Genomic DNA, 22,139 nt, shown 5'->3' with positions numbered 1-22,139 from the left:
TCTCATGTAAGCAAGCCTATTACATATATTTGACCTTATGAGTCTCGCAGTTCCACGTGTAAAAGAAGGCCCTTCCAGCGTCAGCACCTAACTACGTCTATCTCATTCATCAATTAATTTCATGTCATCGGACGGTGTGTGTGTGTGTGTGTGTGTGTGTGTGACGATGTTGGTATAAAGAAGTTGGCTAACCACGTGTACGGTGATTAAGCCTTTCCCATGATATTTCATCTCGTGAATGGACTCCTCTACTTTTTAATTTCTCGCAGATCGCCATATTTTGAAACGAGGAATATTTCAATGAGAGTGGAAGGGGTGAGGGGCGAATATGCCCAAATGTGAGGCTGTGATAAATTGTTTTCAATATATCGCGGTGATTTCAAATTCTTCCCGTCCTCCTCTTCCTTGGGACACCTATATTAAGGACCCGAAACACCATCGGTTTTCCATTCAATTACCAATTGTAAAAGCTTTCCGAACTATTGGAAATCCAAAATTCTATTTTTCTATTTCTAGAGCTTTCTCTTGCTCAGCAATGGCGTTCAAGAAAACCCTAGCTATGCGCCTCTTCAGAATCTCGAAAATATCAAATCAATCCCTGGAGAACTGTCGCATTTCCTCTCCGCCCGTCCAGACCCGAATCCCTCAAAACCCGGGCAAAACCAACATTGCTCCTGATCCAGGAGATAATGGCATATTCGGGCGGTTGTTCCACAAGAGAGCCATTTTCCAGATGCCTATCTCGTCGGATCTCCGGGGATTCCAAATCGGGGAGAACCTGGTGGAAAAACTCAGGTCGTTTGACATCTTAAAGGATAGAATCAACTTGGACGGTCAGATACCTCCGGAAACCAAGTATTTAGATGGATCTCGGCAGGCGAGGGAATCGGAGAAGGAGGGTTTGACGGTGGAGGACGCGAAGAAGTTACTGAGGGCGGCGCAATTAGATATGGTGAAATCAAGGCTCAGAGAGGTGCAGAATAGCTGGATACCTTATTCTGATTTCCTTCGGATCTGCGGAGAAGGCTGTTCGGATCGTGAACAAGGAATTCGGATCGCGAAAACGCTTGATGAATCCGGAACTGTAATCATCTTGGGAAATATCGTGTTTCTCAAGCCAGAGCAGGTAAAATTATTTGTAACATTTGATTCCAATTCCAATTTATAATTGAATATGTTATTTCTGCTTATTAATTTGTTTTACAGATTAACATTAGCATTCATACATATGGTCTTTGGAAACTGATTTCAATAACCAGATAATTATTTTTTTTTTCCAATTTTTATAGCTTTTCAAACTTGGGGACTACCGAGAACTGATATGGTTTTATGATTGTGTTTTTTGTGTGTTTTCTTTTTCGACAGGAGAATGAAACTTTGTTGTTACGCAAGATCAGTTTGTACGGTGACAAGATTTGTTTCACCTATGGCGTAAGGCATATGGGATAAAACCCATAAAGCCTTGCCTTGCCATATGACCTCTTTGAGCATTTCACCCAAATCTAATAAAAAAGAATGAGAAGAGTTATATAAAAAAGAGAAAGAATGAGAAGAGTTATATAAAAAAGAGAGAGAGAGAGAGAGAGAGAGAGAGAGGGGGGGGGGGGGGGGGTTGGAAGAGGGAATGGGTATTTTTTGACGTGAAAGGAGGGTACTAATTTATTTGATGAGGAAAAAGAATAACGCCTTATCCTCGTTGGGCCAAGGGAGTAAGGGGCATTTCCAGTCACTCCGGATTCCTTGTTTTATGCTTGGCGATAATTATTAAACACCGACCTTTAAAACTAATAATCTGATTAAAAGCATAGATTTGTTATAAATTATAAATTTTTATACATTAACCTTTAGATGTGGCGTAGGAGTGTTAGAAAGGGAGATTGTTAAGGTTTTTCCCCCTCTTCTTTTTCTTTACTGGTTCATCGTAGACTATGTTTTCTTTTCGTTCTTTTTCTTTAGAAGAGTCTAGCACAACAACGTGGAGTACAGATCTGCTAGATTGTGCAAACACTAACTATGTTTTCTACAGCTATTTTTGTCACTAATTATTTTTTAACATTTCACTTTTATTTCGTTGTTTTCCTCGCTCAATTTATGGTTTTTGAAACCTTTTGGTCCAGTTTACTGTTATCCATTAATTATCATCTCGTGTGCTAACAAATCATAAGAGCCGGTAAAGAGTTGTATAGAGCTATCTTTTACCCAAGCAAATTTTCCTTTTCTTATTGTTATTACAGGTGGTGAAAGCCATTGGAGGACTAATCCCATTGCCAGCAACCAGCCCCAACGATCCAAGAAGAAAGGAGCTAGAACACATGGAGAAACAGAAAGTTGCAATCGACAAAAAAGCTGATGCCCTTGTTCGCCGAGAACTTTGGTGTGGGCTTGGTTATTTTATTGTCCAAACAGCTGCCTTTATGAGGTTGACCTTCTGGGAACTCTCATGGGATGTGATGGAGCCTATTTGCTTCTATGTCACATCCTTATATTGCATGGCAGGATACGCCTTTTTCCTCAGGACATCCAAAGACCCTTCTTTTGAAGGATTCTACCAAAGCAGGTTTAATGTCAAGCAGAAAAAGCTCATGAAGCTCCACAATTTTGATGCCGCGAGGTATAATGAGCTTCGAAAAATTTGTTACCCCTGCTTGTCATCTACAGGGCAGACTCCCCCTACAATTTCTTCACTTGATGAGGTTTGCTACTCAAATTGAAAGATAACAAAACATACAAGAGAAATATACAGTTTTGTTTAATTTTAGCCCTCTGTCGTGTAATTTGAGAACTAGGTCCGGCTTCATGTAAATCTGACATAGAGAGTCATTCCCCATTATTTACGCTTTTATTCTTATGGAAATATGACAAACCGTTCCAGTTTCTAACTTAAAATTAAATTAGTCGACCAAAAACTATTTAGCAAGTGGCATGAGTGTCTTGCCTTCAACAAATTGAAAGTTTTCGGACTACTACGAGTCCAGTTTGGGCCAAATTGGAATTGAAATGCTAATTAAAAAATAAAATAAAATTTTATTTATAATTACAATATATTAAATTTAATTTTAAATTAATTTTTAATTAATATATTATAAAAATAATTTTTAATAACTTATCCTTTATAGGTTAATACATGTTAATTTTTACTAATTATTCCTTAATTTTAGAATTTGTTACTCTTTCATCTTTATTTTCACTTTATTACAATAAAATCTCTCGACTTAAATCAGAATCTTAATATATTTTTGTTCAATTTATCTCTCTAAAATCTCCTAATTGTCAGTGTTAATACCTATTGGTACTAAAGGAGATCTTCTCTTTTCTTTTATTCTACTCTTGTATGGAAGCTTAGTCAACAATGTCGCAATACAGTGAAGTAATTTTTTGTCCAAGGTGTAGTTACAACCTTAAAGTTGGTCTGCGAACATCTTGGACTTGAGGAAATCTAGAAAGACTTTTGTTAATGCAAAAAATATAAGATAAATATATTAGATGAATTTTTAATTTTAAAGCCGAATTCTTTTAGATTGAACGATTTATTATATTAAATATATTTTATATGTAGCACTTTATTTTTTTTAATTATTTTATTTTATAATATAATATTATCACGTATTAAATTAATTAAAAATATATTAAAATTTTACTAATAAAAAATAAAAAATATAATAAATTCTAAAGTTGAAGCACGAGAATTTTATTAGCCCGTGTTATACACGCATGCCAAACATGTCTGCCTGAAAGTTGAAACTAAAAACAGTCAATTCCTATTCTTTATATAATAAAAAGAAAAGTACACAGTGGAATTTTAGTTTGAAGCAGAAAACTTGAACATCTCTTTGATTTGAGTTGGGGAAAAAAAATAGTGAGGACCAAAAGGTCATTGACTTAGACGTAGAAAAAAAAAAGTTTCTTCAATAAAATCAGTAATTAAATAAAGTAATTTTTCAACAAAAAATTAAAAGAACTGAAAATTAAAATTTTATTTAAGTTCTGTTTCACATTGAATTTTAGAAGTTAAAATTATTTTTTTAAATAAAAATATCATTTTACGTGTTATTGAAAAAAATTATTTTATTATTTTAATATTTTTATGATTAAAAATTTTAAAATTAATTAAATTTAATTTTTAATTTATTTTAATATTTTCTAACTCATATTTAATAAAAATGATTTTCTCACTGATAATTTTAATAACAATATCAAATAAACTCTTAATTTATAAAATAATTCTAGACAACACTAAATAAGGAAAATAAAATTACAATTTTATCAAACAAGATAACTTTATCGACATCCTTCACTTTCAATATCTTTATTTATTTATTTTACAATTTATTATATTTATAATGAAAAAAGCAGCCTACAAAAAGTATATTTGATATTGCCATTAAAATTGATATTGAGAAAAATAAATTAAATTTGAATTATAATAGCTCAAAAATAATTTGTGAAATTATTTTTTAACAATATCTAATATTTTTTAAAGTAATTTATCAATGATACAATTTCAATTTTAAATAAAGTTTAATTATTATTTCAGTTATTGTTTAAAAAAACAAAAAAAATTATTATTTCATTTATTAAAGTTTCATTAAATTAAAGAGAGAGAGAGAGAGAGAGAGAGAGTTATGGGCGGCACATTTTTTTTGTGCTGGGAAAGAATACGCGTGGATAGCGTATGGAAGGTAGAGCTAGGGAAGTTTTTATTGGACAGGCGAGGAACCGTCCTCTTCTTTCATTTTTGTTGCTTCATTAGGTCTCTCGTTAGGCAAGGGGTTCCCTCCGCTGGCTTCCAAAACCCATATAGAGACGAATTAGCTTTCCCACTCTCAGCTTTCAAATTTCCTTACCATTTGTCGCCATCCTCCCATTTCAAGAGCTTTCACTTCGGCAACTACTTGTCCTACCTGCTAAAACACAATGCCTCTCGGAAATTAACTCTCTTCATTCTTTTTGTTTTTTTGCTATTTTCGAGTCTTTTTTCAAGGATTAATTATTATTTAATTTATATATTTTAATAAAATTATTTATTTAATCTTTATATTTTAAAAAATATATTATTTAATTTTTATATTTTATTATTATTTAATCATTGTACTATTTTTTATTAATTAATACTTATTAAATTATTATTTAATCATTATATTTAATCTCTAATATTCTCTTATTATTTTTCTCTTATCCTTTTTTATTTTTATCTCTTCATGTTTATTTCTCTCTGCACTCATATCCTTCTCTCTATTATTTATTTACTTTTATTTTTTTTGATAAAAATGGTACAAAGAGTCTATATAAAAAATTGATTATTTTTTTTAATTTTTAAGTAATTAATGAAATTTATTTTTCAGTAGAGAAAATATAAAAATGATATTTAAAAAATTAGAAATTAAAAAAAATTTAGATTTAGTCTGCACATAGTAAAATTTTTATTTTTATCTAAAAATATATTTTTTAAATACTGTATTTTTTAAGGGACTAAGGGACTAACTAATTAATTTTACTAAAATAAAGGGATAAAATAGTTATATTTTTTAAAATATAAGGATTATGTAACACCCCAAAATTTTAAATTTTATGAGCATTTTTGGTATTTTAATTTTATTTAAATTTTAGGAATTTTTTTGAGATTTTTCGGATTTTAAAAATCGGATTCGATTTTCCGAAAATATAAACTTTAATGATTTTTAAAAATTTATTTAAAGACCACGTGGCAAAACTAAAAATATATTTGGAGTCTACGTATTTTTCTGAGTTTTCGGGAATTTTTTCTGAATTTTTGGACCTCGTTTTCGGTCCCGAGGCAGAGTAAAAATTCAAAATTTTGTATTTCGAATCGAACCGGCCGAATCGAACCGGACCGGATCGGACCGGTCGAATCGGACCGGTCTCTTCTCTTTTTCTTCCTCTTCCTCCCGCGCGCGACGCTCTCCCCTTCTCTCTCTCTTTTCTCTCTCCTCCCCTCCCCTGCCGCCGGCCAGCCGCCTCCCCTGCGCTCTCCCCTCGCCGCCTCCCGGTAGTCGATAGCGGCTGAGCGAGCGCCGCGCGAATGTCCCTATGCGGCGCCTTCCTCGGCCAAATCCGGCCGATCCGGCCACCGATTGGACCGGGTCTTGTGTCCAAAATCATCTACTCGGCGAGAGCTTTCCATAGACACCAAGAACGCCGAAATCCATCGAGCGGATTGTCCGATTTTAGCTCGGGAAGATTTTAGCCCATTTCGACTTTTGGGCTAGATTTCTCGAAAACCGTGAATCCCACGAGAAAACCGAGGCCACCAGCACGCTCCATTCGTCGAGAGCTTCGCAACGACATAAATTTCGAATTTTTCCGACACCGTTTTTCGGTGGGTCCCACGGAACTTCGCAGTGTATTTTCGAGCATTAAATGAGCTTAGAAAATTCTGAAAAATTTATGTACTAACCCCCGTGTTATGGGCTTCGTGTAGGTATCCTCGATTCGCGGAAATTCGACAGTTGATCGGTCGCAAAATTCGGCGAACGGACCGTTCTGGAAAAGTCTCCGAATTGGGCCGAGGTTTTGGCTAGCCCCCCATTGTTAGACGTCCCGAGCGCGTTCCCGAAGTCGGAATCGGCAAAGGTAAACCCGAACCTTGTTTTTACGTAATTTTCTAGTGCTTAAATAGGATTAAAAATCCATAAAATATTCGTGGTAGCTTAGAAAATTACGATTCTTTTTGCAATAGCTTAGTAATATTGCTAAGGACCGCGGGGCAAAGTTTTATAATTTTTAGAGCTTGTTTGGGCAGTTTTTGCAAAAATGATCAATAATAAGGACTAAATTGAAATTTTGCGTATTGTGATTGATGACTGATTTGATGGGCCCAGGAGGGGCTGTGTGATATGATTGAACTAGGGATATGTGGATTGTGAATATAGAAGTGCGTTTTTAGCCCTTTTGCAGGTCGGGTAGGTCCTAGGTATAGGGGAGACTCTGCCGGATTTTCGGCACGACTTAGGACGTACTTGATATTTTTCTTTGTTGTATTGAGTCAAATTTATTAAATAGATGTAATGTAATTGTCAGGTGAGCCGGGACAGCCTTCTTCCTCCGCCCAGCCGCCACAGTAATTTGTCGTCAAGTCTGTGAGTAAAATATTAATTTTAACTGTAATTTCGATATATTATATGTTCAGCATGCCCATGCATCACTTATATGCCTATATTTAGGTAGTTAAACTCTCGGCACGAAGTAGGTTGCATTGATAACTGTTAATGTGCCATGAGTGTTGTTATGGTAATTTGGAGGCGGTGCGTGCGTTGGCGTGCGTGTGATATGGTGTGGACTATGGATAGGGCGGGTAGACACGGCTTGAGTTCTTATTGGGACCCGGTCCTTGGGGTAGACACGGCTTGAGTTCTTTTTGGGACCCGATTTGGTATTTAAGTGGAAGTCCGAGCTGAGTTCTTCGCTGGCACCAGATTGGATTTAAGAGAGCTGTATAGGGGATCAGCTCTCATATACTATGAATGATGTTACAGAGTGTGTGAGTGCTCCAAATTACCTTTTTGATGCTATGATGTGAATATGGTGTTGATGTTGCATTTCACTCTACAGGTTGCATTAGTTTCAGATAGTTATAGAGATTATAGTTAAGATTGATATTTTACTCTCTGAGTCGAACGCTCACTCCTGTTCAAAAATTTTTACAGCCACGGGAGGATATTTTGTTCAGGTTAACTGCTTTTCTACCTCATGAGTTGTTTATCAATATTGTGTAATTTTAATTACTCCTAGAATTTCCGCATGTGTTAGCAGTATTTATTTGAATTTGGTCTGTAATATTTTTATCATGTTGGACCTGTAAACTTAAATATGTTATGCATGTTGATGGATTGGATGAGGGAGCTGAGCTCCCATTTATTTTATGTTGATGAGTATGTGGAGGGTGAGCTGAGCTCCCCAATTGAGTATTTATTGTGTTTACAGGTCGGGTGAGTCAAAAACTCCCCGTTGGAAAGTCCATTTTATGGCCGGACTCTGTCCATTTGTTTTCTTGAAATTGGGCCCAAATGGGCCTTAGAGTTGGGTTAATGAATAGTTAAGGCTTACTACGGACCTCGGGGGCTTTAGGCTGGCCCAGGTCCTAGTGCCGGTCCGGCCCATAGGTTGGGTCGTGACAGATTAACCAATTAGTTTCTTTAAAATATAAAGACTATATAGTAATTTGACTATATGAAATAATGAAAATTTTGACAAAATGACTAAATAGTATAACAAAAATAAAATATAAAAACTAAATATTATATATTTTTTAAATATATTAAATAATTAATTTTATTAAAATATAAAAATTAAATTATAATTTATCTTTCTACAAATGTGAATTGTTAGGTGCTCGGTAAAAAAATTATTATATTTAAATTTAATTAACAATTTTAATATTTTAAACTTGATTAAAGTTTGTTTTAATATATTTATAAATTTTAAATTTAATTATTATTAATTAAAAATTATTTCAATTCATTTAATTTTAAATATTTTAATTAATAATTTATATAAAAATACTTTTTTGTTACCACTTTAATTTTTTTAAATAATTCTGTAAAATAATTAAATTCTAATTATTTAATATAATATTCAAAAATTATAAATATTATTATATATTTTTTTATATTTAATTAATTATTTATATAAATTAATTTAAATAATTAATATTTAATATACAAAACAAGAATTTAGTATGGTTATCGTTTTTTAACTCTAAATTCATCCTAATTTTAACTAAAATATTAATCAAACACATTCTAATGGAATTCAATTAATTTAAGACAACCATCATGTGTTAATATTTATATATAAAAACACATTTATTTATTATTATTTTTTTTTTTATTTTATTTTGATTAAAATTAAAATTTAAAACATTATCATTAAGAAATGATTCGATACAACTAAATAAAAAATTATTGATTCTTTCATTTCTTCAATTAAAAACATACCATTAACAATGGAATTAGATGAAGGTAAAAAGAGTCTTCTTTATAATATTTCTCTAAATTAAAATTCTAATAGAGAAAAAAAACAAAGTTTCTATAATGGATTGTTATTTAAAAAGTACATAATACTGCGTTAGGACTCATTTATTGCTTGCCTTACATGACAATTAAAACATTTAGAGTCCTTCACGCAAGACTATTGAAGCCACCCTCCAATCCCATCCAAACTAGTGGGTTGAAGAATGTGAGCCAATAGGATTAGAAAGACAATTTCTTTTTATTTAACTTTAATTTGAATGTTTATATTAAACTTAAAATCTCATAATTTTATAAACGATTTAAGTATTATTAAATGATAGTCGATTAAATCAACAAGTGTTATGTGCAGCAAACCTAAATTTAATCATTGGATAATATATTGTTGATAGAGATAGACATAAATTTCGAAATGATTAGTATTCTGTGGACTATAAAAGGATATAAATGAATACTCTAATATATATATAATGGAGGCATAATGAACTCATCACAACTGATAGGTTATACAGTAAAAAATAGTCCTTTCATCTTCTCATTATAATAGTGAATAATCTTAGAAAGATTAATGGGAAGATTTGAACTCGATAACTCCTTACTTCTATATTTTTAAGGCGTAAAAAGACTGATTAGGTTAATCTAATAAAAAGAAAAAAAATTGATTGATAATAAGAATTAGGGGTGTGCAAACAGTTGATTCGATTCCGAACTGATAAAATCGAAAACTGAAAATAAAAAATTTTAAAAGCTGAACCAAACTGATTAATAAGAGAAAATCAAATATAATGAAACGATAAATATCTATTCGGTTTTAAACCGATCAAATCGAAATTTATAAATTGAGCATTTGATTTCCAACTGGATTCGATTCGGTTTTAAACAAATCAAACCTAAATCTTAGGGTTCGGTTTGATTTTCTTTGATTTCCTCGATATATATATATATTAATAATTTCGGTTCGGTTCGATTTTTTTATTTTTTATAAAAATAATCGAACCGAATCGATTAACTGAAATTATCAAAATTATAAACCGAACTAAACCGATTGAATTTTAAAATCGAAGTGAATTAACTCGATTCGATTCAATTCGATTTTTTAATTTAAATCGAAAATTGCTCTCCCCTAATAAGAATGATAATTATATTTAATGAGCAGCTTAATCCCAATTAAATGGGAAGGATCGAAGCGCCTGCCGGAACATGGTTTGTGATAGAGACAAATCCCATATTTTGGGAGAAAATCCAAGCCTCTAAAAATAAAGATAATAAATTCATGTTTGAGGTCCAAGTTCAATGGATTCCTGATAGCAAGTGGCAACCGTGTATTAAGCTTTTGAAAGAGTAAAAGCTGTCTGTCTCAATGCATTAGCAATGTGACCCACTTGCGTTTCCTGGAAAATTGTTGGCTGAAACGTTACGTGATTCTTACATTAAGAATTGAAAGAATGCCCTTTTTTCAAGGTCCATTTTGTCGCATACTCCTAAGTCTAGTGCTTACTTGGTGGAGGAGTTACCCAACCCGAGAGCTCGCCCAACGAGACGATGGTGCTCTGCAGCCGCCCATCCCATCCAAATCCACACTATTAGGAGAAAGATATTTTTTAAGAAATTGACTATTTAATCTTTGAATTTTATTATTGTTAATATTTAAATTTTTATATTTTATAAATTAAACTATTTAATTTTTTTAATTTTCCTTTCTTCACACACTTAAGTCATTCCCTCGTAATTTTTTAAAGAAAGGCAAATCCAACCATAATTTTAAACAGGCTTTCACTCGTAAAATATCTATCCATTTTCATGTAAATGGACCCAAAAAGCCTTTAATTGAGTGGTTGGGCTCACAAGAGAAAACCCGGCCCAATAGATTTCCAAAAACTTATTTTTTTGAAACTCCTAAATAAAATTTACTTGCAAATCAGCTTCGTACTAATCCAATCAATACAATTTAATTTATTTTATATCTCTATTATTATCATCTTTGTTATAAGTTTCATCTTATATCAAATTAAATATTTTATTTTAATATTCATATAAAAATCAATTAAAATTATATATAATTAAAATAATAAAATATAAATTTTAAAAATTATTAAAATTATTTTTATATAATATTGAACTTATAAGAATCATTAGTATATAATTATCTTGTAATTAAGTTTCATTAATTATTAATGTAAATTGTTAAAAAATTGGAATTATTGAACATAGTTTTTCTTATTTATTTATTATGTTTTGGCACTTATGAAATAATAATTGAAGGGAAATTATACAATAGTCTCAGTGTACTATGTCATTAGATGATGTGATACACTCAATCAATAATAATATGACACATTATATGTATTACTTGATAAAAAAATATTTTATTTTTATGATAAATTTTTTATTCATTTTTTTATAATTAACTTCTTGTTATCTATTTAATCTAGTATATCAAATTATGTCTATAATCTGATGATGCACTGAGGCTATACAATAATGTCCGATAATTGGAGTATATAAAAAAAAGAATTGAAAAGTCAGACGAGAATTTAGATTTGATAAAATGGTTAGACGAGTAAACTGTTTTTCCATGGCAGCAGACGACCACCTAACCCTTTTATAAACCCTCAATTATGACTACTTTTTCAACTTTCATAATTCCATGCTAATAATTCTACGTATAGAAAGAAACATACCGTTAGGATAAATCATATAAATTATAATCTTTATGTCTATTTTTATCTCTTATTTAAAATTTTTATATAATTATTAAAAAATAATTAAATCACTTAAATTATAATAAAATATTTATAAATTTAACTAAATTATACAATATTATTTAGTGCATTAAAATATGAGATACACATAAATTAATTATTTATAGGTGCCAATGGCATCATCATTCACATCTATTGGAACTTAACGGCTTCCTTTTGTGAGCTCTTTGAATTGGCATCTACTCTTTTTTTTTTTTTTTTCTTTTGTTGTGTGTTTCTCAATAATTTAAGAATATGCATCTTTTGAAATTGATATGTATTAGTACACAATCTATTATTATCAATAAATTTTAAATTTATTTTTTTTTCTATGAAAATTTAATATTTTTTTATTAATAAAAATTTATTATTTTCTCAATTATGAGAATTTTTGTTTTTAAATCATAGAGTTGCTATTTGTTTTACTTGCTACTTGGGCAGAGTGCAATGATAGGATAGCAAAATATCAAAATTTGATAATTTTTATATTATATTCACAAAAAAACTTAGAGTTAAAGGTAATAAATTATCTCTAAATTGAATATGCTTTTCATTAAATAATCAAGTCAAATGCCTTATTAATATGAATAATTCTTCAAATTATAATAATTATTATTATATTTTATATAAATAATTTGTTTTAAATTTTCTTATACAAAATTCTTAGGTATTCATTTAACGAAATCACTATTTTTTTTTTTATAAATTTACCCACACTCTGTATTTGGGAGTCCAACTGCAAACCATTGGCAGTTGAAAAGTATAAAGGAAAACAAATGGCACTAAATCTTCAATCCATGCATAGAATTGCACAAAAAGCACGAGGCTTTTCTGAGAAATTTCTTGACATGCTCAAACAATTGGAACTCTCAATGCCAGAATTTTACCTTGCTAATTACCAAAACCAGGGTCCCCTGCAGCTGCTGCTATAACATAATCTCATTGTCACCTGTCGCTCATCAAAGTCCTCTGCATACCATCATGCAAAACATCAACCTTAGCTAGTTTTGTATTATTTATTCAACAGAGGGGAAAATCCTCTCCTCTCTGCATGGAGATATTAATTCATATTTGATTTTAAATAAAAGATTTAAGTCTGTATATAATTAAGCATGATCTTTCTAATATATCAATATTTTTTCTTGTTACGATGTATCAATATTTCTCTAATCTAAACAAAGAGGAAGAAGAATAAGAAAAGCTCACCTTGCCTATAGAAAATGCTGCTATATTACAGTTTAATACACAATTCTTCAGTTTTCCCTTTATGGGTAGAAGGGTTTTGCCCTGCCCTCCTATTATTTGGCTGCCACCAAATTACATTAACCAGTAACCACAGAACCACTACACACAAAAATATTACTACCTTTTTTTTTTGTTAAAATCATTCTCAGTCCTCTCTTTTAAATTTCTCCATCTCTTCCTCTGTTATCACTGGATGATGACGCTTCTTCTTATTCTTCTTGTTGTTTTCCAAATGCATCTTGACATAAAAATTCAAGAAAAGCAAAAGGATTGCTCCATTAAGCACTGAATTGAAGAGCCAGGCTCCAATTCCGTTGCACCCTCCTTTCATAAAGTGAAGCAAGAGCACCCCAACATGGCAAGCGAGGTTGCAACCCAACAACACCATATGGCAATTCACTACGAAAGGGAAGCAAGCGCTGGGCAAGCCTATTGCCGTCCAAAATCTATACCCATAAACCACAGAGTAAGCCAAAGTAGCCAGAAGAATTGCCAGGACCTGAAACGATTGCGAGAATTCAAGCCACAAGAATGACATAAAGATGGAGATGGAATTGTTAAACAGCTGAAAAAACGCCAGTTTACGTAGCTGCAAAATGGTGAAGAAAGTACGGAACATGTGGAGGAACCGAGAAAGATAATACATGTAGGACCAGAAGAAAACCCGACCAGAGGGACGTGTTCCCAGAGGAAAACAGAGAAGCCACTGAAATGGGGTCTTGGAACGCCGCCAAAACCAGCGTGTTTCTTGGATCTCCGCAGCTGTTGAAAGGAGAATGCCAGCGAAGATCGTGACCGAAATCAACGCCATGGAGAGACTATGAACGGCGGGGATTGGACCGAGGGGGACCACACGGCCACGACGGAGAAGAATCGCCAAGAAAAGATGGACGAAAGCGCAAAATCCAAGGTAGAAGACTATGGAGGAGAAGAGGAATGACCAGGTGGAGCCCCATGATTGGCTGTGGCTCCATCGGAAATTAACAATGGATGGATGCTCGGAGAGGTAATAGTTTAGTGTTTGAAAGACGGCGTCCATCATCACCGTGGACGGAGGATGAGACAGCGGAGGTGAGGTTTAGGAGAGGAGGAGCACCGCCCTGGCCGTGGTGGTTGCGTATGCGGTTTGGTAGTCATCCACGGCCCTGTCTTTCTTTTTCTTTTTAGTTTTCTGGATGAAAGGGTGGAGAAGGGATTTAAAATAGGGAGACGCGAAAAGACCGGTGGGCAACAAGGGTTGGAAAATCTGTTCCGTTTTCTGTTTCCTGCACACGTGCACCGCTTTTATTGGTTGGTTGCATGTGTGCGCGTGTTTATTAATTTTTATTATTAGATATTATAATCTAATTTTAGTGGATTTTTTTTATATTTATTTGATAGAAATAAAAAAGCGGTAAATCCAAAGAAAAAAAAATTGTGAGCAAATGAATTTTAATTTTTATTATTTTATTTTAAACAATAATTTTTTTTTATTTTAATAAAAAATATTAATTTAAACTAAATTAAATCAGTTCCATTTAACTTTAACGAGAGTAAAACAATTACAATTTAATTTAAATCCATAAAGTTTTGATCGAATTTTATTATTAGATTAATTTGATTATGACTTCAATTTTTGTTAGTAAGAAATTAGAGGAGTGAAAATTTTAGTCTGAATGTGATATATTTTCATTATTAAATAAAATAAAATTATTATAATTTAATTTTAGATTCAAACTAAATGATAATGGGACCTATTAATAATAAAAGGTATTTAAGAGTATTAAATGTAAATAAAAAAATAAAATTAATAATGATTTTTTTTAATGTTCCATGTTTGTAATAATGTAAAGAACAAAGACGGGAATATTCTATAAAAAAAATCCCAGAGGAGTTTACAGAAGATTACTTGTTTTGGCTGTTTGATAATAAAAAAAAAAAATAGAGAGAAGGAATAAAATAATAGTGTTGGGTATTGTCATGTATAGTAACAATTTATGGGATTATTATTTTTATATTTTTATGATAAAATTCCAACAATAATTGATTTAACAATAATTAATTCTGTGTAATGGATATAAAAGATTATTTTTATGCAATAGACAGCAACTTGGCTCAGCTGGCTGGTAGGATATATTGATTTGAAGTGAGTTTGGGTTGGCTGTGGTGGGTGATGATGATGATGTTGGCAACTTCTTGATGCAAAATTTATAAAATTTTATCAACTTACATGGATTATCCACCACAGAATCATACATGTCAAGTTAAAAAAAAAAAAAACAAAACTGGGCAGCACTAATCAATAAGGCTTTAGAGATATAAAACTATACTCAAGATTTTTATTTATAAATTAATTATTTTTATTCAATTTCTCAAAGAGAGAGGTTGCTCATTTTCTCTTGAAAATTCCATCTTTTTTTTTTTAATTTTCAAATTTTTTTCCTCTACTCACCTTCTCCCCTTTCCCTTTATTTCCTTTCAGTAAATATTATGAGTATTTTCATTAGTTACCCTCTTTCATAGTAAATTTGATTTATTTATAGTAAATTTTTATTTTATTTTATTTTATTTATCTCTATTTTTATAGAGATGTTTCTGATTTGTTCTGTCTGTCTCTATTTTATGAAGTGTTAGGATTTTTTAAAAAAAAAAATTTAAATAAAAGTGCAATATGAAGTTCAAATGTTACTTTAATGAAAAATAAATTTTAAAAATTATCATATTAGACTAGTAAAAATATTGCCACTAAATGAAGCATACTTTCCATTAATTAGACAAGTTAAATACTTATACTTTATCAAAACGATTGAACCATTCAAATCATGTTACTTATTATTTTTTCGTATAAATAATTTATGTTAAATTTGTTTATGCAAAATTTATATTCTATTTCTAATTAATTTATGTTAGTTATTATTATTCCTGTTTTTATTTATTGATTAAATATATTAATATAAAATAAAATAAGTACAAATATATATATATATATATTTTAAAAAGGCATGTAAAATATTTTATTTCTTGACAAAGGGTGATCTCTATTTTAGTGAAGAAAACTATTAAAAAAGAAAATGTGAAATATGAATATGAGATGTATGCAACAATGAATTAATTAAATTTGGTAACTGGAATTTTGGAAGAACAGCTTTCCGAAATGCCAGAGACTGTGATTTGCCACAGTAGTTTGTGGACTCTCTTGCTTCCTAGTGCCCTCCTTCCTTATCATCATTACCAATATTGATTTATTGTGTGTGATTTTGACAAAACCATAAATATCCAACCAATGACTTAACACACAAGCCTCATGGTGGGATGCCAATAATTGACTGTTTAATCAAATCAAATTAATTTAATTTTATTAAATTTTTACTTTAATTTTAAAATTTTAGTTATTTTTATTAATAAATATAAAAACTATTAACTACTAGACTATGATTTTTTTTTATTTTTAAATAAAGGACTTTATTAATAAGAAACACGATATAAGATACAACTCCTTCACTGTAAATAATAATCCTAAACTATATCTTCAGTTATCATGTCTTCGAAAATTAAAGCCTAACGACCATACACCATACAACTGAGAAATCATTACAAAATGGGTATAGAATCCGACAAAAACTAGATTCAACACAAACGACCTAATCGCTGTATCAGAGACCTTCATTTGCCAACTCCAACACACAAAAAAAAATAATTACTAAGAACTACTCCCCCAAAAAAAAAAAAAACAAAGCAATAGGCAAGCTAAACAAAAGACTGCAACAAACTGAAAGAAATGCTAAAATCATTCTATATGGTGATGGAAACCAGGATAGGGATGGTTAGGCTCAAGCCTCTTATTCTCTTCTAGTCCATAAGAAGATCGGGGCCCATAGATAACACCATTGCTCCTTTGAGTTGCCATACAAGCAAGGAAACTCCTAGGACAAGCACGCACCCACTTGCAAATACAAGTAAATATAAAAAAACATGGACCCATCCAAGAAGGGGAACTAAACTCCAAACTTGGAGATTGTAACATATATGTTTTTTTTTTTCTTAAATAAAAGGACTTTCATTAAATAGAAATGGAATATAAATTGGAAGTATAAAATTTTGTATTGTTAATTTTTTGGATAATAAAATTTGAGATAAATCATTTATACAAAATATAATAGCAATTATCTTTATTTGAATAACTTGATTGTGATGACAGAGCATTTGAGTTGACTATTCGATATGAAACATGCTCCACTCTATGACAATCTACAACTATTCAACTCCAAAATCTTTCTACACAGACATAATCTCGATCTGAAAATCATTAAACTTTTATCTCCTTTTAGAGAGAAATTTGTACTTATTTCCATCATTGCACGCCAATCTAAATAATAAAGCACTATGCATAACAACTCTAAAATATAGAAAGAAAAAATAAATCCTAGCAAGGGAGGAAATATTAAACACACAAAGGAAAAGACAATAAATCCCCATGAAGGAGGAGACAAAAACTCATTTGTTACAAACAAAAGTCCTAAACTATATCTTCGGCTATCAAGTCTTAGAAAATTAAAACCTGAGGACCATACAACTAAGAAATCATTACAAAATGGGTATAGGATCCAACAGAAACTAGACTTGACACCACTTGAAATAGGCCTTCATCTGCCAACTCTAGAAGAAACTCACAACACAGAAAAGCATTACTAGAAGCTCTACCTCCACCAAAAAAAAAAAAAACAAAGTTCTCAAATAAATCGTCCCTCTCAAAATAGGTGAGCTAAACAAAAGACTGTAACAATTTGAAAGAAAAGTTAGGACCATTGTGTAACACCCTTAATTTTTAAATTTATTATTTTTTGGTAAATATTAATATTTTATTTTATTTGAATTTTAGGAAAGTTATTTGAAATTTTTCAGATTTTAGAAATCGGGTTCAATTTTTTCGAAAACAAAAATTTTGATGATTTTTAAAAATTAATTTAAAGACCACGTGGCAAAACTAAAAATATATTTGGAGTCTACGATTTTTTTTTAGTTTTCTAGAATTTTTTTGAAATTTTTGGGCCTCGTTTTCGGTCCCAAGGCAAAGTAAAAATTTAAAATTTTGTATTCTGAATCGAACCGGCCGAATTGAACCTGATCGGATTCGACCGATCGAATCGGACCGGCTTCTTCTTCCTTTTTCTTCTCCCCGCGTGCGTCTCGACCTCCCCTCCTTCCCTTCCCGTTTTCTCTCTCCTCCCTCACCCCCAGGCCACGTCGCCGCCTCCTCAACCACCCCACCTCACCGGCGCGCTGCCCCACCACCTCCCCACGGCCGGCCAATGCTCCAAGCGGCCGGAAAACGCTCGCGAACGACACCTCTGCCCGCGCAGGAGGCTTCATCTTTCCGGCCGAAATTCGGTCGATCCGGCCACCGATTGGACTGAGTCTTATGTCAAACAACATCTGCACCTCAAGAGCTTTCCATAGACACCAAGAACACCAAAATCCATGAAGCGGTTTGTCCAATTTTTGTCCATGAAGTTTTAGCCCATTTTGTCTTTTGGGCTAGATTTCTCGCAAACCGTGAACCCCACGAGAAAATCGAGAGTACCAGAGAGCTCCACTCATTGAGAGCTTCGTGGCAATATAAATTTCGAAATTTTTCGACACCATTTTTCGGTGGGTCCCACAGAACATCGCAGTATTTTTCCGAGCATTAAATGAGCTTAGAAAATTCCGTAAAAATTTTATACTAACCCCCATATTGTGGGCTTCGTGTAGGTATCTTCAATTCACGAAAATTCGACAATTGTCCGGGTCTGTGAATTTCGGGCTAGACTGACTGACTGCCTAAAAAGTATCCGAATTGGATCGAGATTTTGGCTACCCCACCATTGTTAGACGTTCTGAGTGCATCCCAAGAATCGGAATCGACATAGGTAAACCCGAACCTTACTTTTTCATAATTTTCTAGTACTTAAATGGGATTAAAAATCTATAAAATATTCGTGGTAGCTCAGAAAATTATGATTCTTTTTGCAATAGCCTAGTAATGTTGCTAAGGACCTGGGGCAAAGTTTTAGAATTTTTAGAGCTTATTTGGGTAGTTTTTGCAAAAATGATCAATTATAAGGACTAAACTGTAAATTTACATATTGTGATTGAGGACTGTATGGATGGGCCCAGGAGGGGCTGTGTGATATGATTGAGTTATGAGTGTATGATTTGTGAATATAGAAGTGCGTTTTGAGCCCTTTTGCAGGTTAGGTAGGCCCTAGGTATAGGGGAGACTCTGCCGGATTTTCGGCACGACTTAGGACGTATTTGGTTTTTTTCTTAGTTTGTATTGAGTCAAATTTATTAAATGATTATAATAGAATTGTCAGGTGAGCCGGGACAGCCTTCTTCCTCCGTCTAGCCGCTACAGTGACCGCTGTCAAGTCTGTGAGTAAAATATTAATTTTAATTGTAATTTCACTATTATTATATGTTCAAGCATGCCCATGCATCACTTATATGTATATATCTATGTAGTTAAACTCTACGCACATTTTATATTGCATTCACAACTATTAAAGTGCCATGTATGTTGTTGTGGTAATTTGGAGCAGTGTGCGTGCGTTAGCATGCGTGTGATGTGGTGTTGGCTATGGATAGGATGGGTAGTCCCGGCTTGAGATCTTCGATGGGACCCGGTCCTTCGGGGTAGTCAAGGCTTGAGTTCTTCGCTGGGGCCCCAATTTGGTTTATTAAGCGAAAGTCCAGCTTGAGTTCTTCGTTGGCACATGTTGGATTTAAGAGAGCTATATAGGGGATCAGCTCCCATATATTATGATTGATATTACTAGATGTGTGAGTGCTCCAAATTACCTTTTTGCTGTTATGATGTGAAAATATTGCTGATGTTGCGTTGCATTTCACTTTACAGGGTGTATTAACTTTAGATAGTTATAGAGATTATGGTTAAAATTGATATTTTACTCTCTGAGTCGAACGCTCACTCCTGTTCAATATTTTTTCAGGCCATAGGAGGATATTTTTGAGGTTAACCTGCTTTTCTCCCTCGCAGGTCGTTTATTAATATTTGTATAAACCTGTTAACTTTAGAATTTTCGCATGTGATAGAAATATTTATTTGATTTGTGTTTGTAATATAAATTGTTATTTTGGACCTGTAAACTTATTATTTTATACATGTTGATGGACTGGATGAGGGAGCAGAGCTCCCATTTATTTTATGTTGTTATGAGTATGTGTAGGGTGAGCTGAGCTCCCCAAATGATTATATATTGTGTTTACAGGTTGGGTGAGTCAAAAACTCCCCGTTGAAAGGTCCATTTTATGGCCGGACTCTGTCCGGTTGAATTCTTAAAATTGGGCCCAAATGGGCCTTAGAGTTGGGTTAAGGAATAGTTAAGCTTACTACAGGCCTCGGGGGCTTTAGGCTGGCCCAGGTCCTAGTGCCGGTCCGACCCATAGGTTGGGTCGTGACACATTGTATATATTAGTGAAAACAGGGATAGGGATGGTAGAGCTTAGGCCTTTCATTCTCTTATAGCCTATAGGTAGATTGGTGCCCACAGATGACAACGTTGCTCCTTTGAGTTGCCATCCAAGTAGAGAAACCCTTGGGACAAACATACACCCACTTGCAAATACAAGCACATATAAAGAAATATAAACCTCATCCAGGGAGGAGAACTAAACTATAGATATAGAGATTATAAAAACACTACAACAAAACACAAACTAAGGAAAAATTAAAAAAATATATATAAAGAAAATATGTAGAGGGGAAGGGTCGATGGCTAAAATGTTGGACCTCCCCTTAAATTGAGAGCTAATAACTAGTTTAATAGTTTTAAAGAGAGGGGTGAGATTTTTTTTTTATTAGAGAGAGAAGTTACTTCCTCATTTATAGATTTAATTCGATTACTAAAGTAAAATAAATAAATAAATAAAATAACTATCAAATATATATATATATATATATATATATATATATATATATATATATATATATAAGGACATTCATAGACAAAGTATAACTAAAGTACATAACATAAAAAAATTTAAGATAAATAATTTATATAAAATATAATAATAATTATCTTGATTTAAATGACATTGTCGCGTTTACAGAACATATGAGTTGACCATTCAACATGAAAGATGAGCTTGATATGGCATTATGCGCAACAATTCTATGATATAGAAAGAAAATATTAAATTTTTACAAAGGAAGAGACAATAAATTTTCATGAAAAAAGAACAAAAACTCAAGATAGGAGGAGGGAAAACAATTAATGAAAAGACTCACCAGTGATCATTATAAAAAGTTTACAAGAGAAAGGAGAAAAAAAAAAGACTTTAAATAGGCGGCTGGGTTATTTAAAGTCCATCAGTCGCATATATCGGTGCAAAATCATAGTATCCACAAGCCACTATTGCCTGATGATTCAAAGCTCGAAGGATTTAAGTGAAACAAAACTCGAAGGATTCAAATGAAACAAAAGTAATCTCAATCTTGAAATGATCCACATGTTGATAATCACAAATGTAAATAACAAAAAACTGATAATGGTATTGTACTCGACGACGAGTCTTAGTATCGCCTCTCATATAAGCGAGCTATTTGATTCTGCTTTCGTTTTCTTTTTGAAGATCCCTTGTTTGTAAGCCTTAAGATATGCTCTTTCTCATATGGGTTTTGATTAAAAATGGGTTCTTTTTATATTGATTTAATTTTTGATTTGTGAAGTGTCTGTGGTTTTAGGAATGAAAAAGATCTTTTATTTTTTCCCCTTTGCTGGGAATTTTAATTCAATATTGTTCATAAATTTTTTGTTATATTAGTTATTATATAATTAATTAAAAACTTATGTAAGATGGTGAATAAAGGATTTCAATGTGAATTCATGCTGGGTTTTTGGAAACTGAAGTCTTTGAAATCAAAATTTTGCATTATGTAAATTTGGATTGTTATAATTGATCGACCGATCCAAATAGAAAATTGTGCTTTAATTTGATTCGATTATTTCATATAACTTTGTTCAAGTCATATAATTTTTTTGTTATTCAATTATTTCAGTTCAATTTCTATACATATCTATCATGAATTTATGCTAATCAAATAAGATTGTTTTAATCAGGGTTAATAAGATTGTACTAACATTTTAATATTTAATAGCTAATTTAATAATTTTTTTTACCGAAC

At 32.0% G+C, this 22,139-nt stretch overlaps 2 protein-coding genes across 2 annotated transcripts; one reads left to right on the top strand and one right to left on the bottom strand.

The window, feature by feature from the left end:
- The first annotated feature begins 403 nt into the window (after positions 1 to 403).
- LOC110670000 (calcium uniporter protein 2, mitochondrial) lies at positions 404 to 2,830 on the top strand. The gene is made up of 2 exons (XM_021831909.2): positions 404 to 1,126; positions 2,235 to 2,830. The coding sequence occupies exons 1-2, from the start codon at positions 536 to 538 to the stop codon at positions 2,709 to 2,711; spliced, it is 1,068 nt and encodes a 355-aa protein (XP_021687601.2). The 5' UTR covers positions 404 to 535; the 3' UTR covers positions 2,712 to 2,830.
- Positions 2,831 to 12,920: 10,090 nt separating this feature from the next.
- LOC110631854 (elongation of fatty acids protein 3-like) lies at positions 12,921 to 14,171 on the bottom strand. Its single transcript, XM_058128349.1, has one exon. The coding sequence runs from the start codon at positions 14,013 to 14,015 to the stop codon at positions 13,119 to 13,121; it is 897 nt and encodes a 298-aa protein (XP_057984332.1). The 5' UTR covers positions 14,016 to 14,171; the 3' UTR covers positions 12,921 to 13,118.
- Between the last annotated feature and the right edge of the window lie 7,968 nt (positions 14,172 to 22,139).

Source organism: Hevea brasiliensis, chromosome 10 (assembly GCF_030052815.1).
Source record: "Hevea brasiliensis isolate MT/VB/25A 57/8 chromosome 10, ASM3005281v1, whole genome shotgun sequence".
Lineage (NCBI taxonomy): Eukaryota > Viridiplantae > Streptophyta > Magnoliopsida > Malpighiales > Euphorbiaceae > Hevea > Hevea brasiliensis.
The sequence above is the reverse complement of the archived record's forward strand: the minus strand, read 5'-3'. Positions and strand labels throughout refer to the sequence as shown.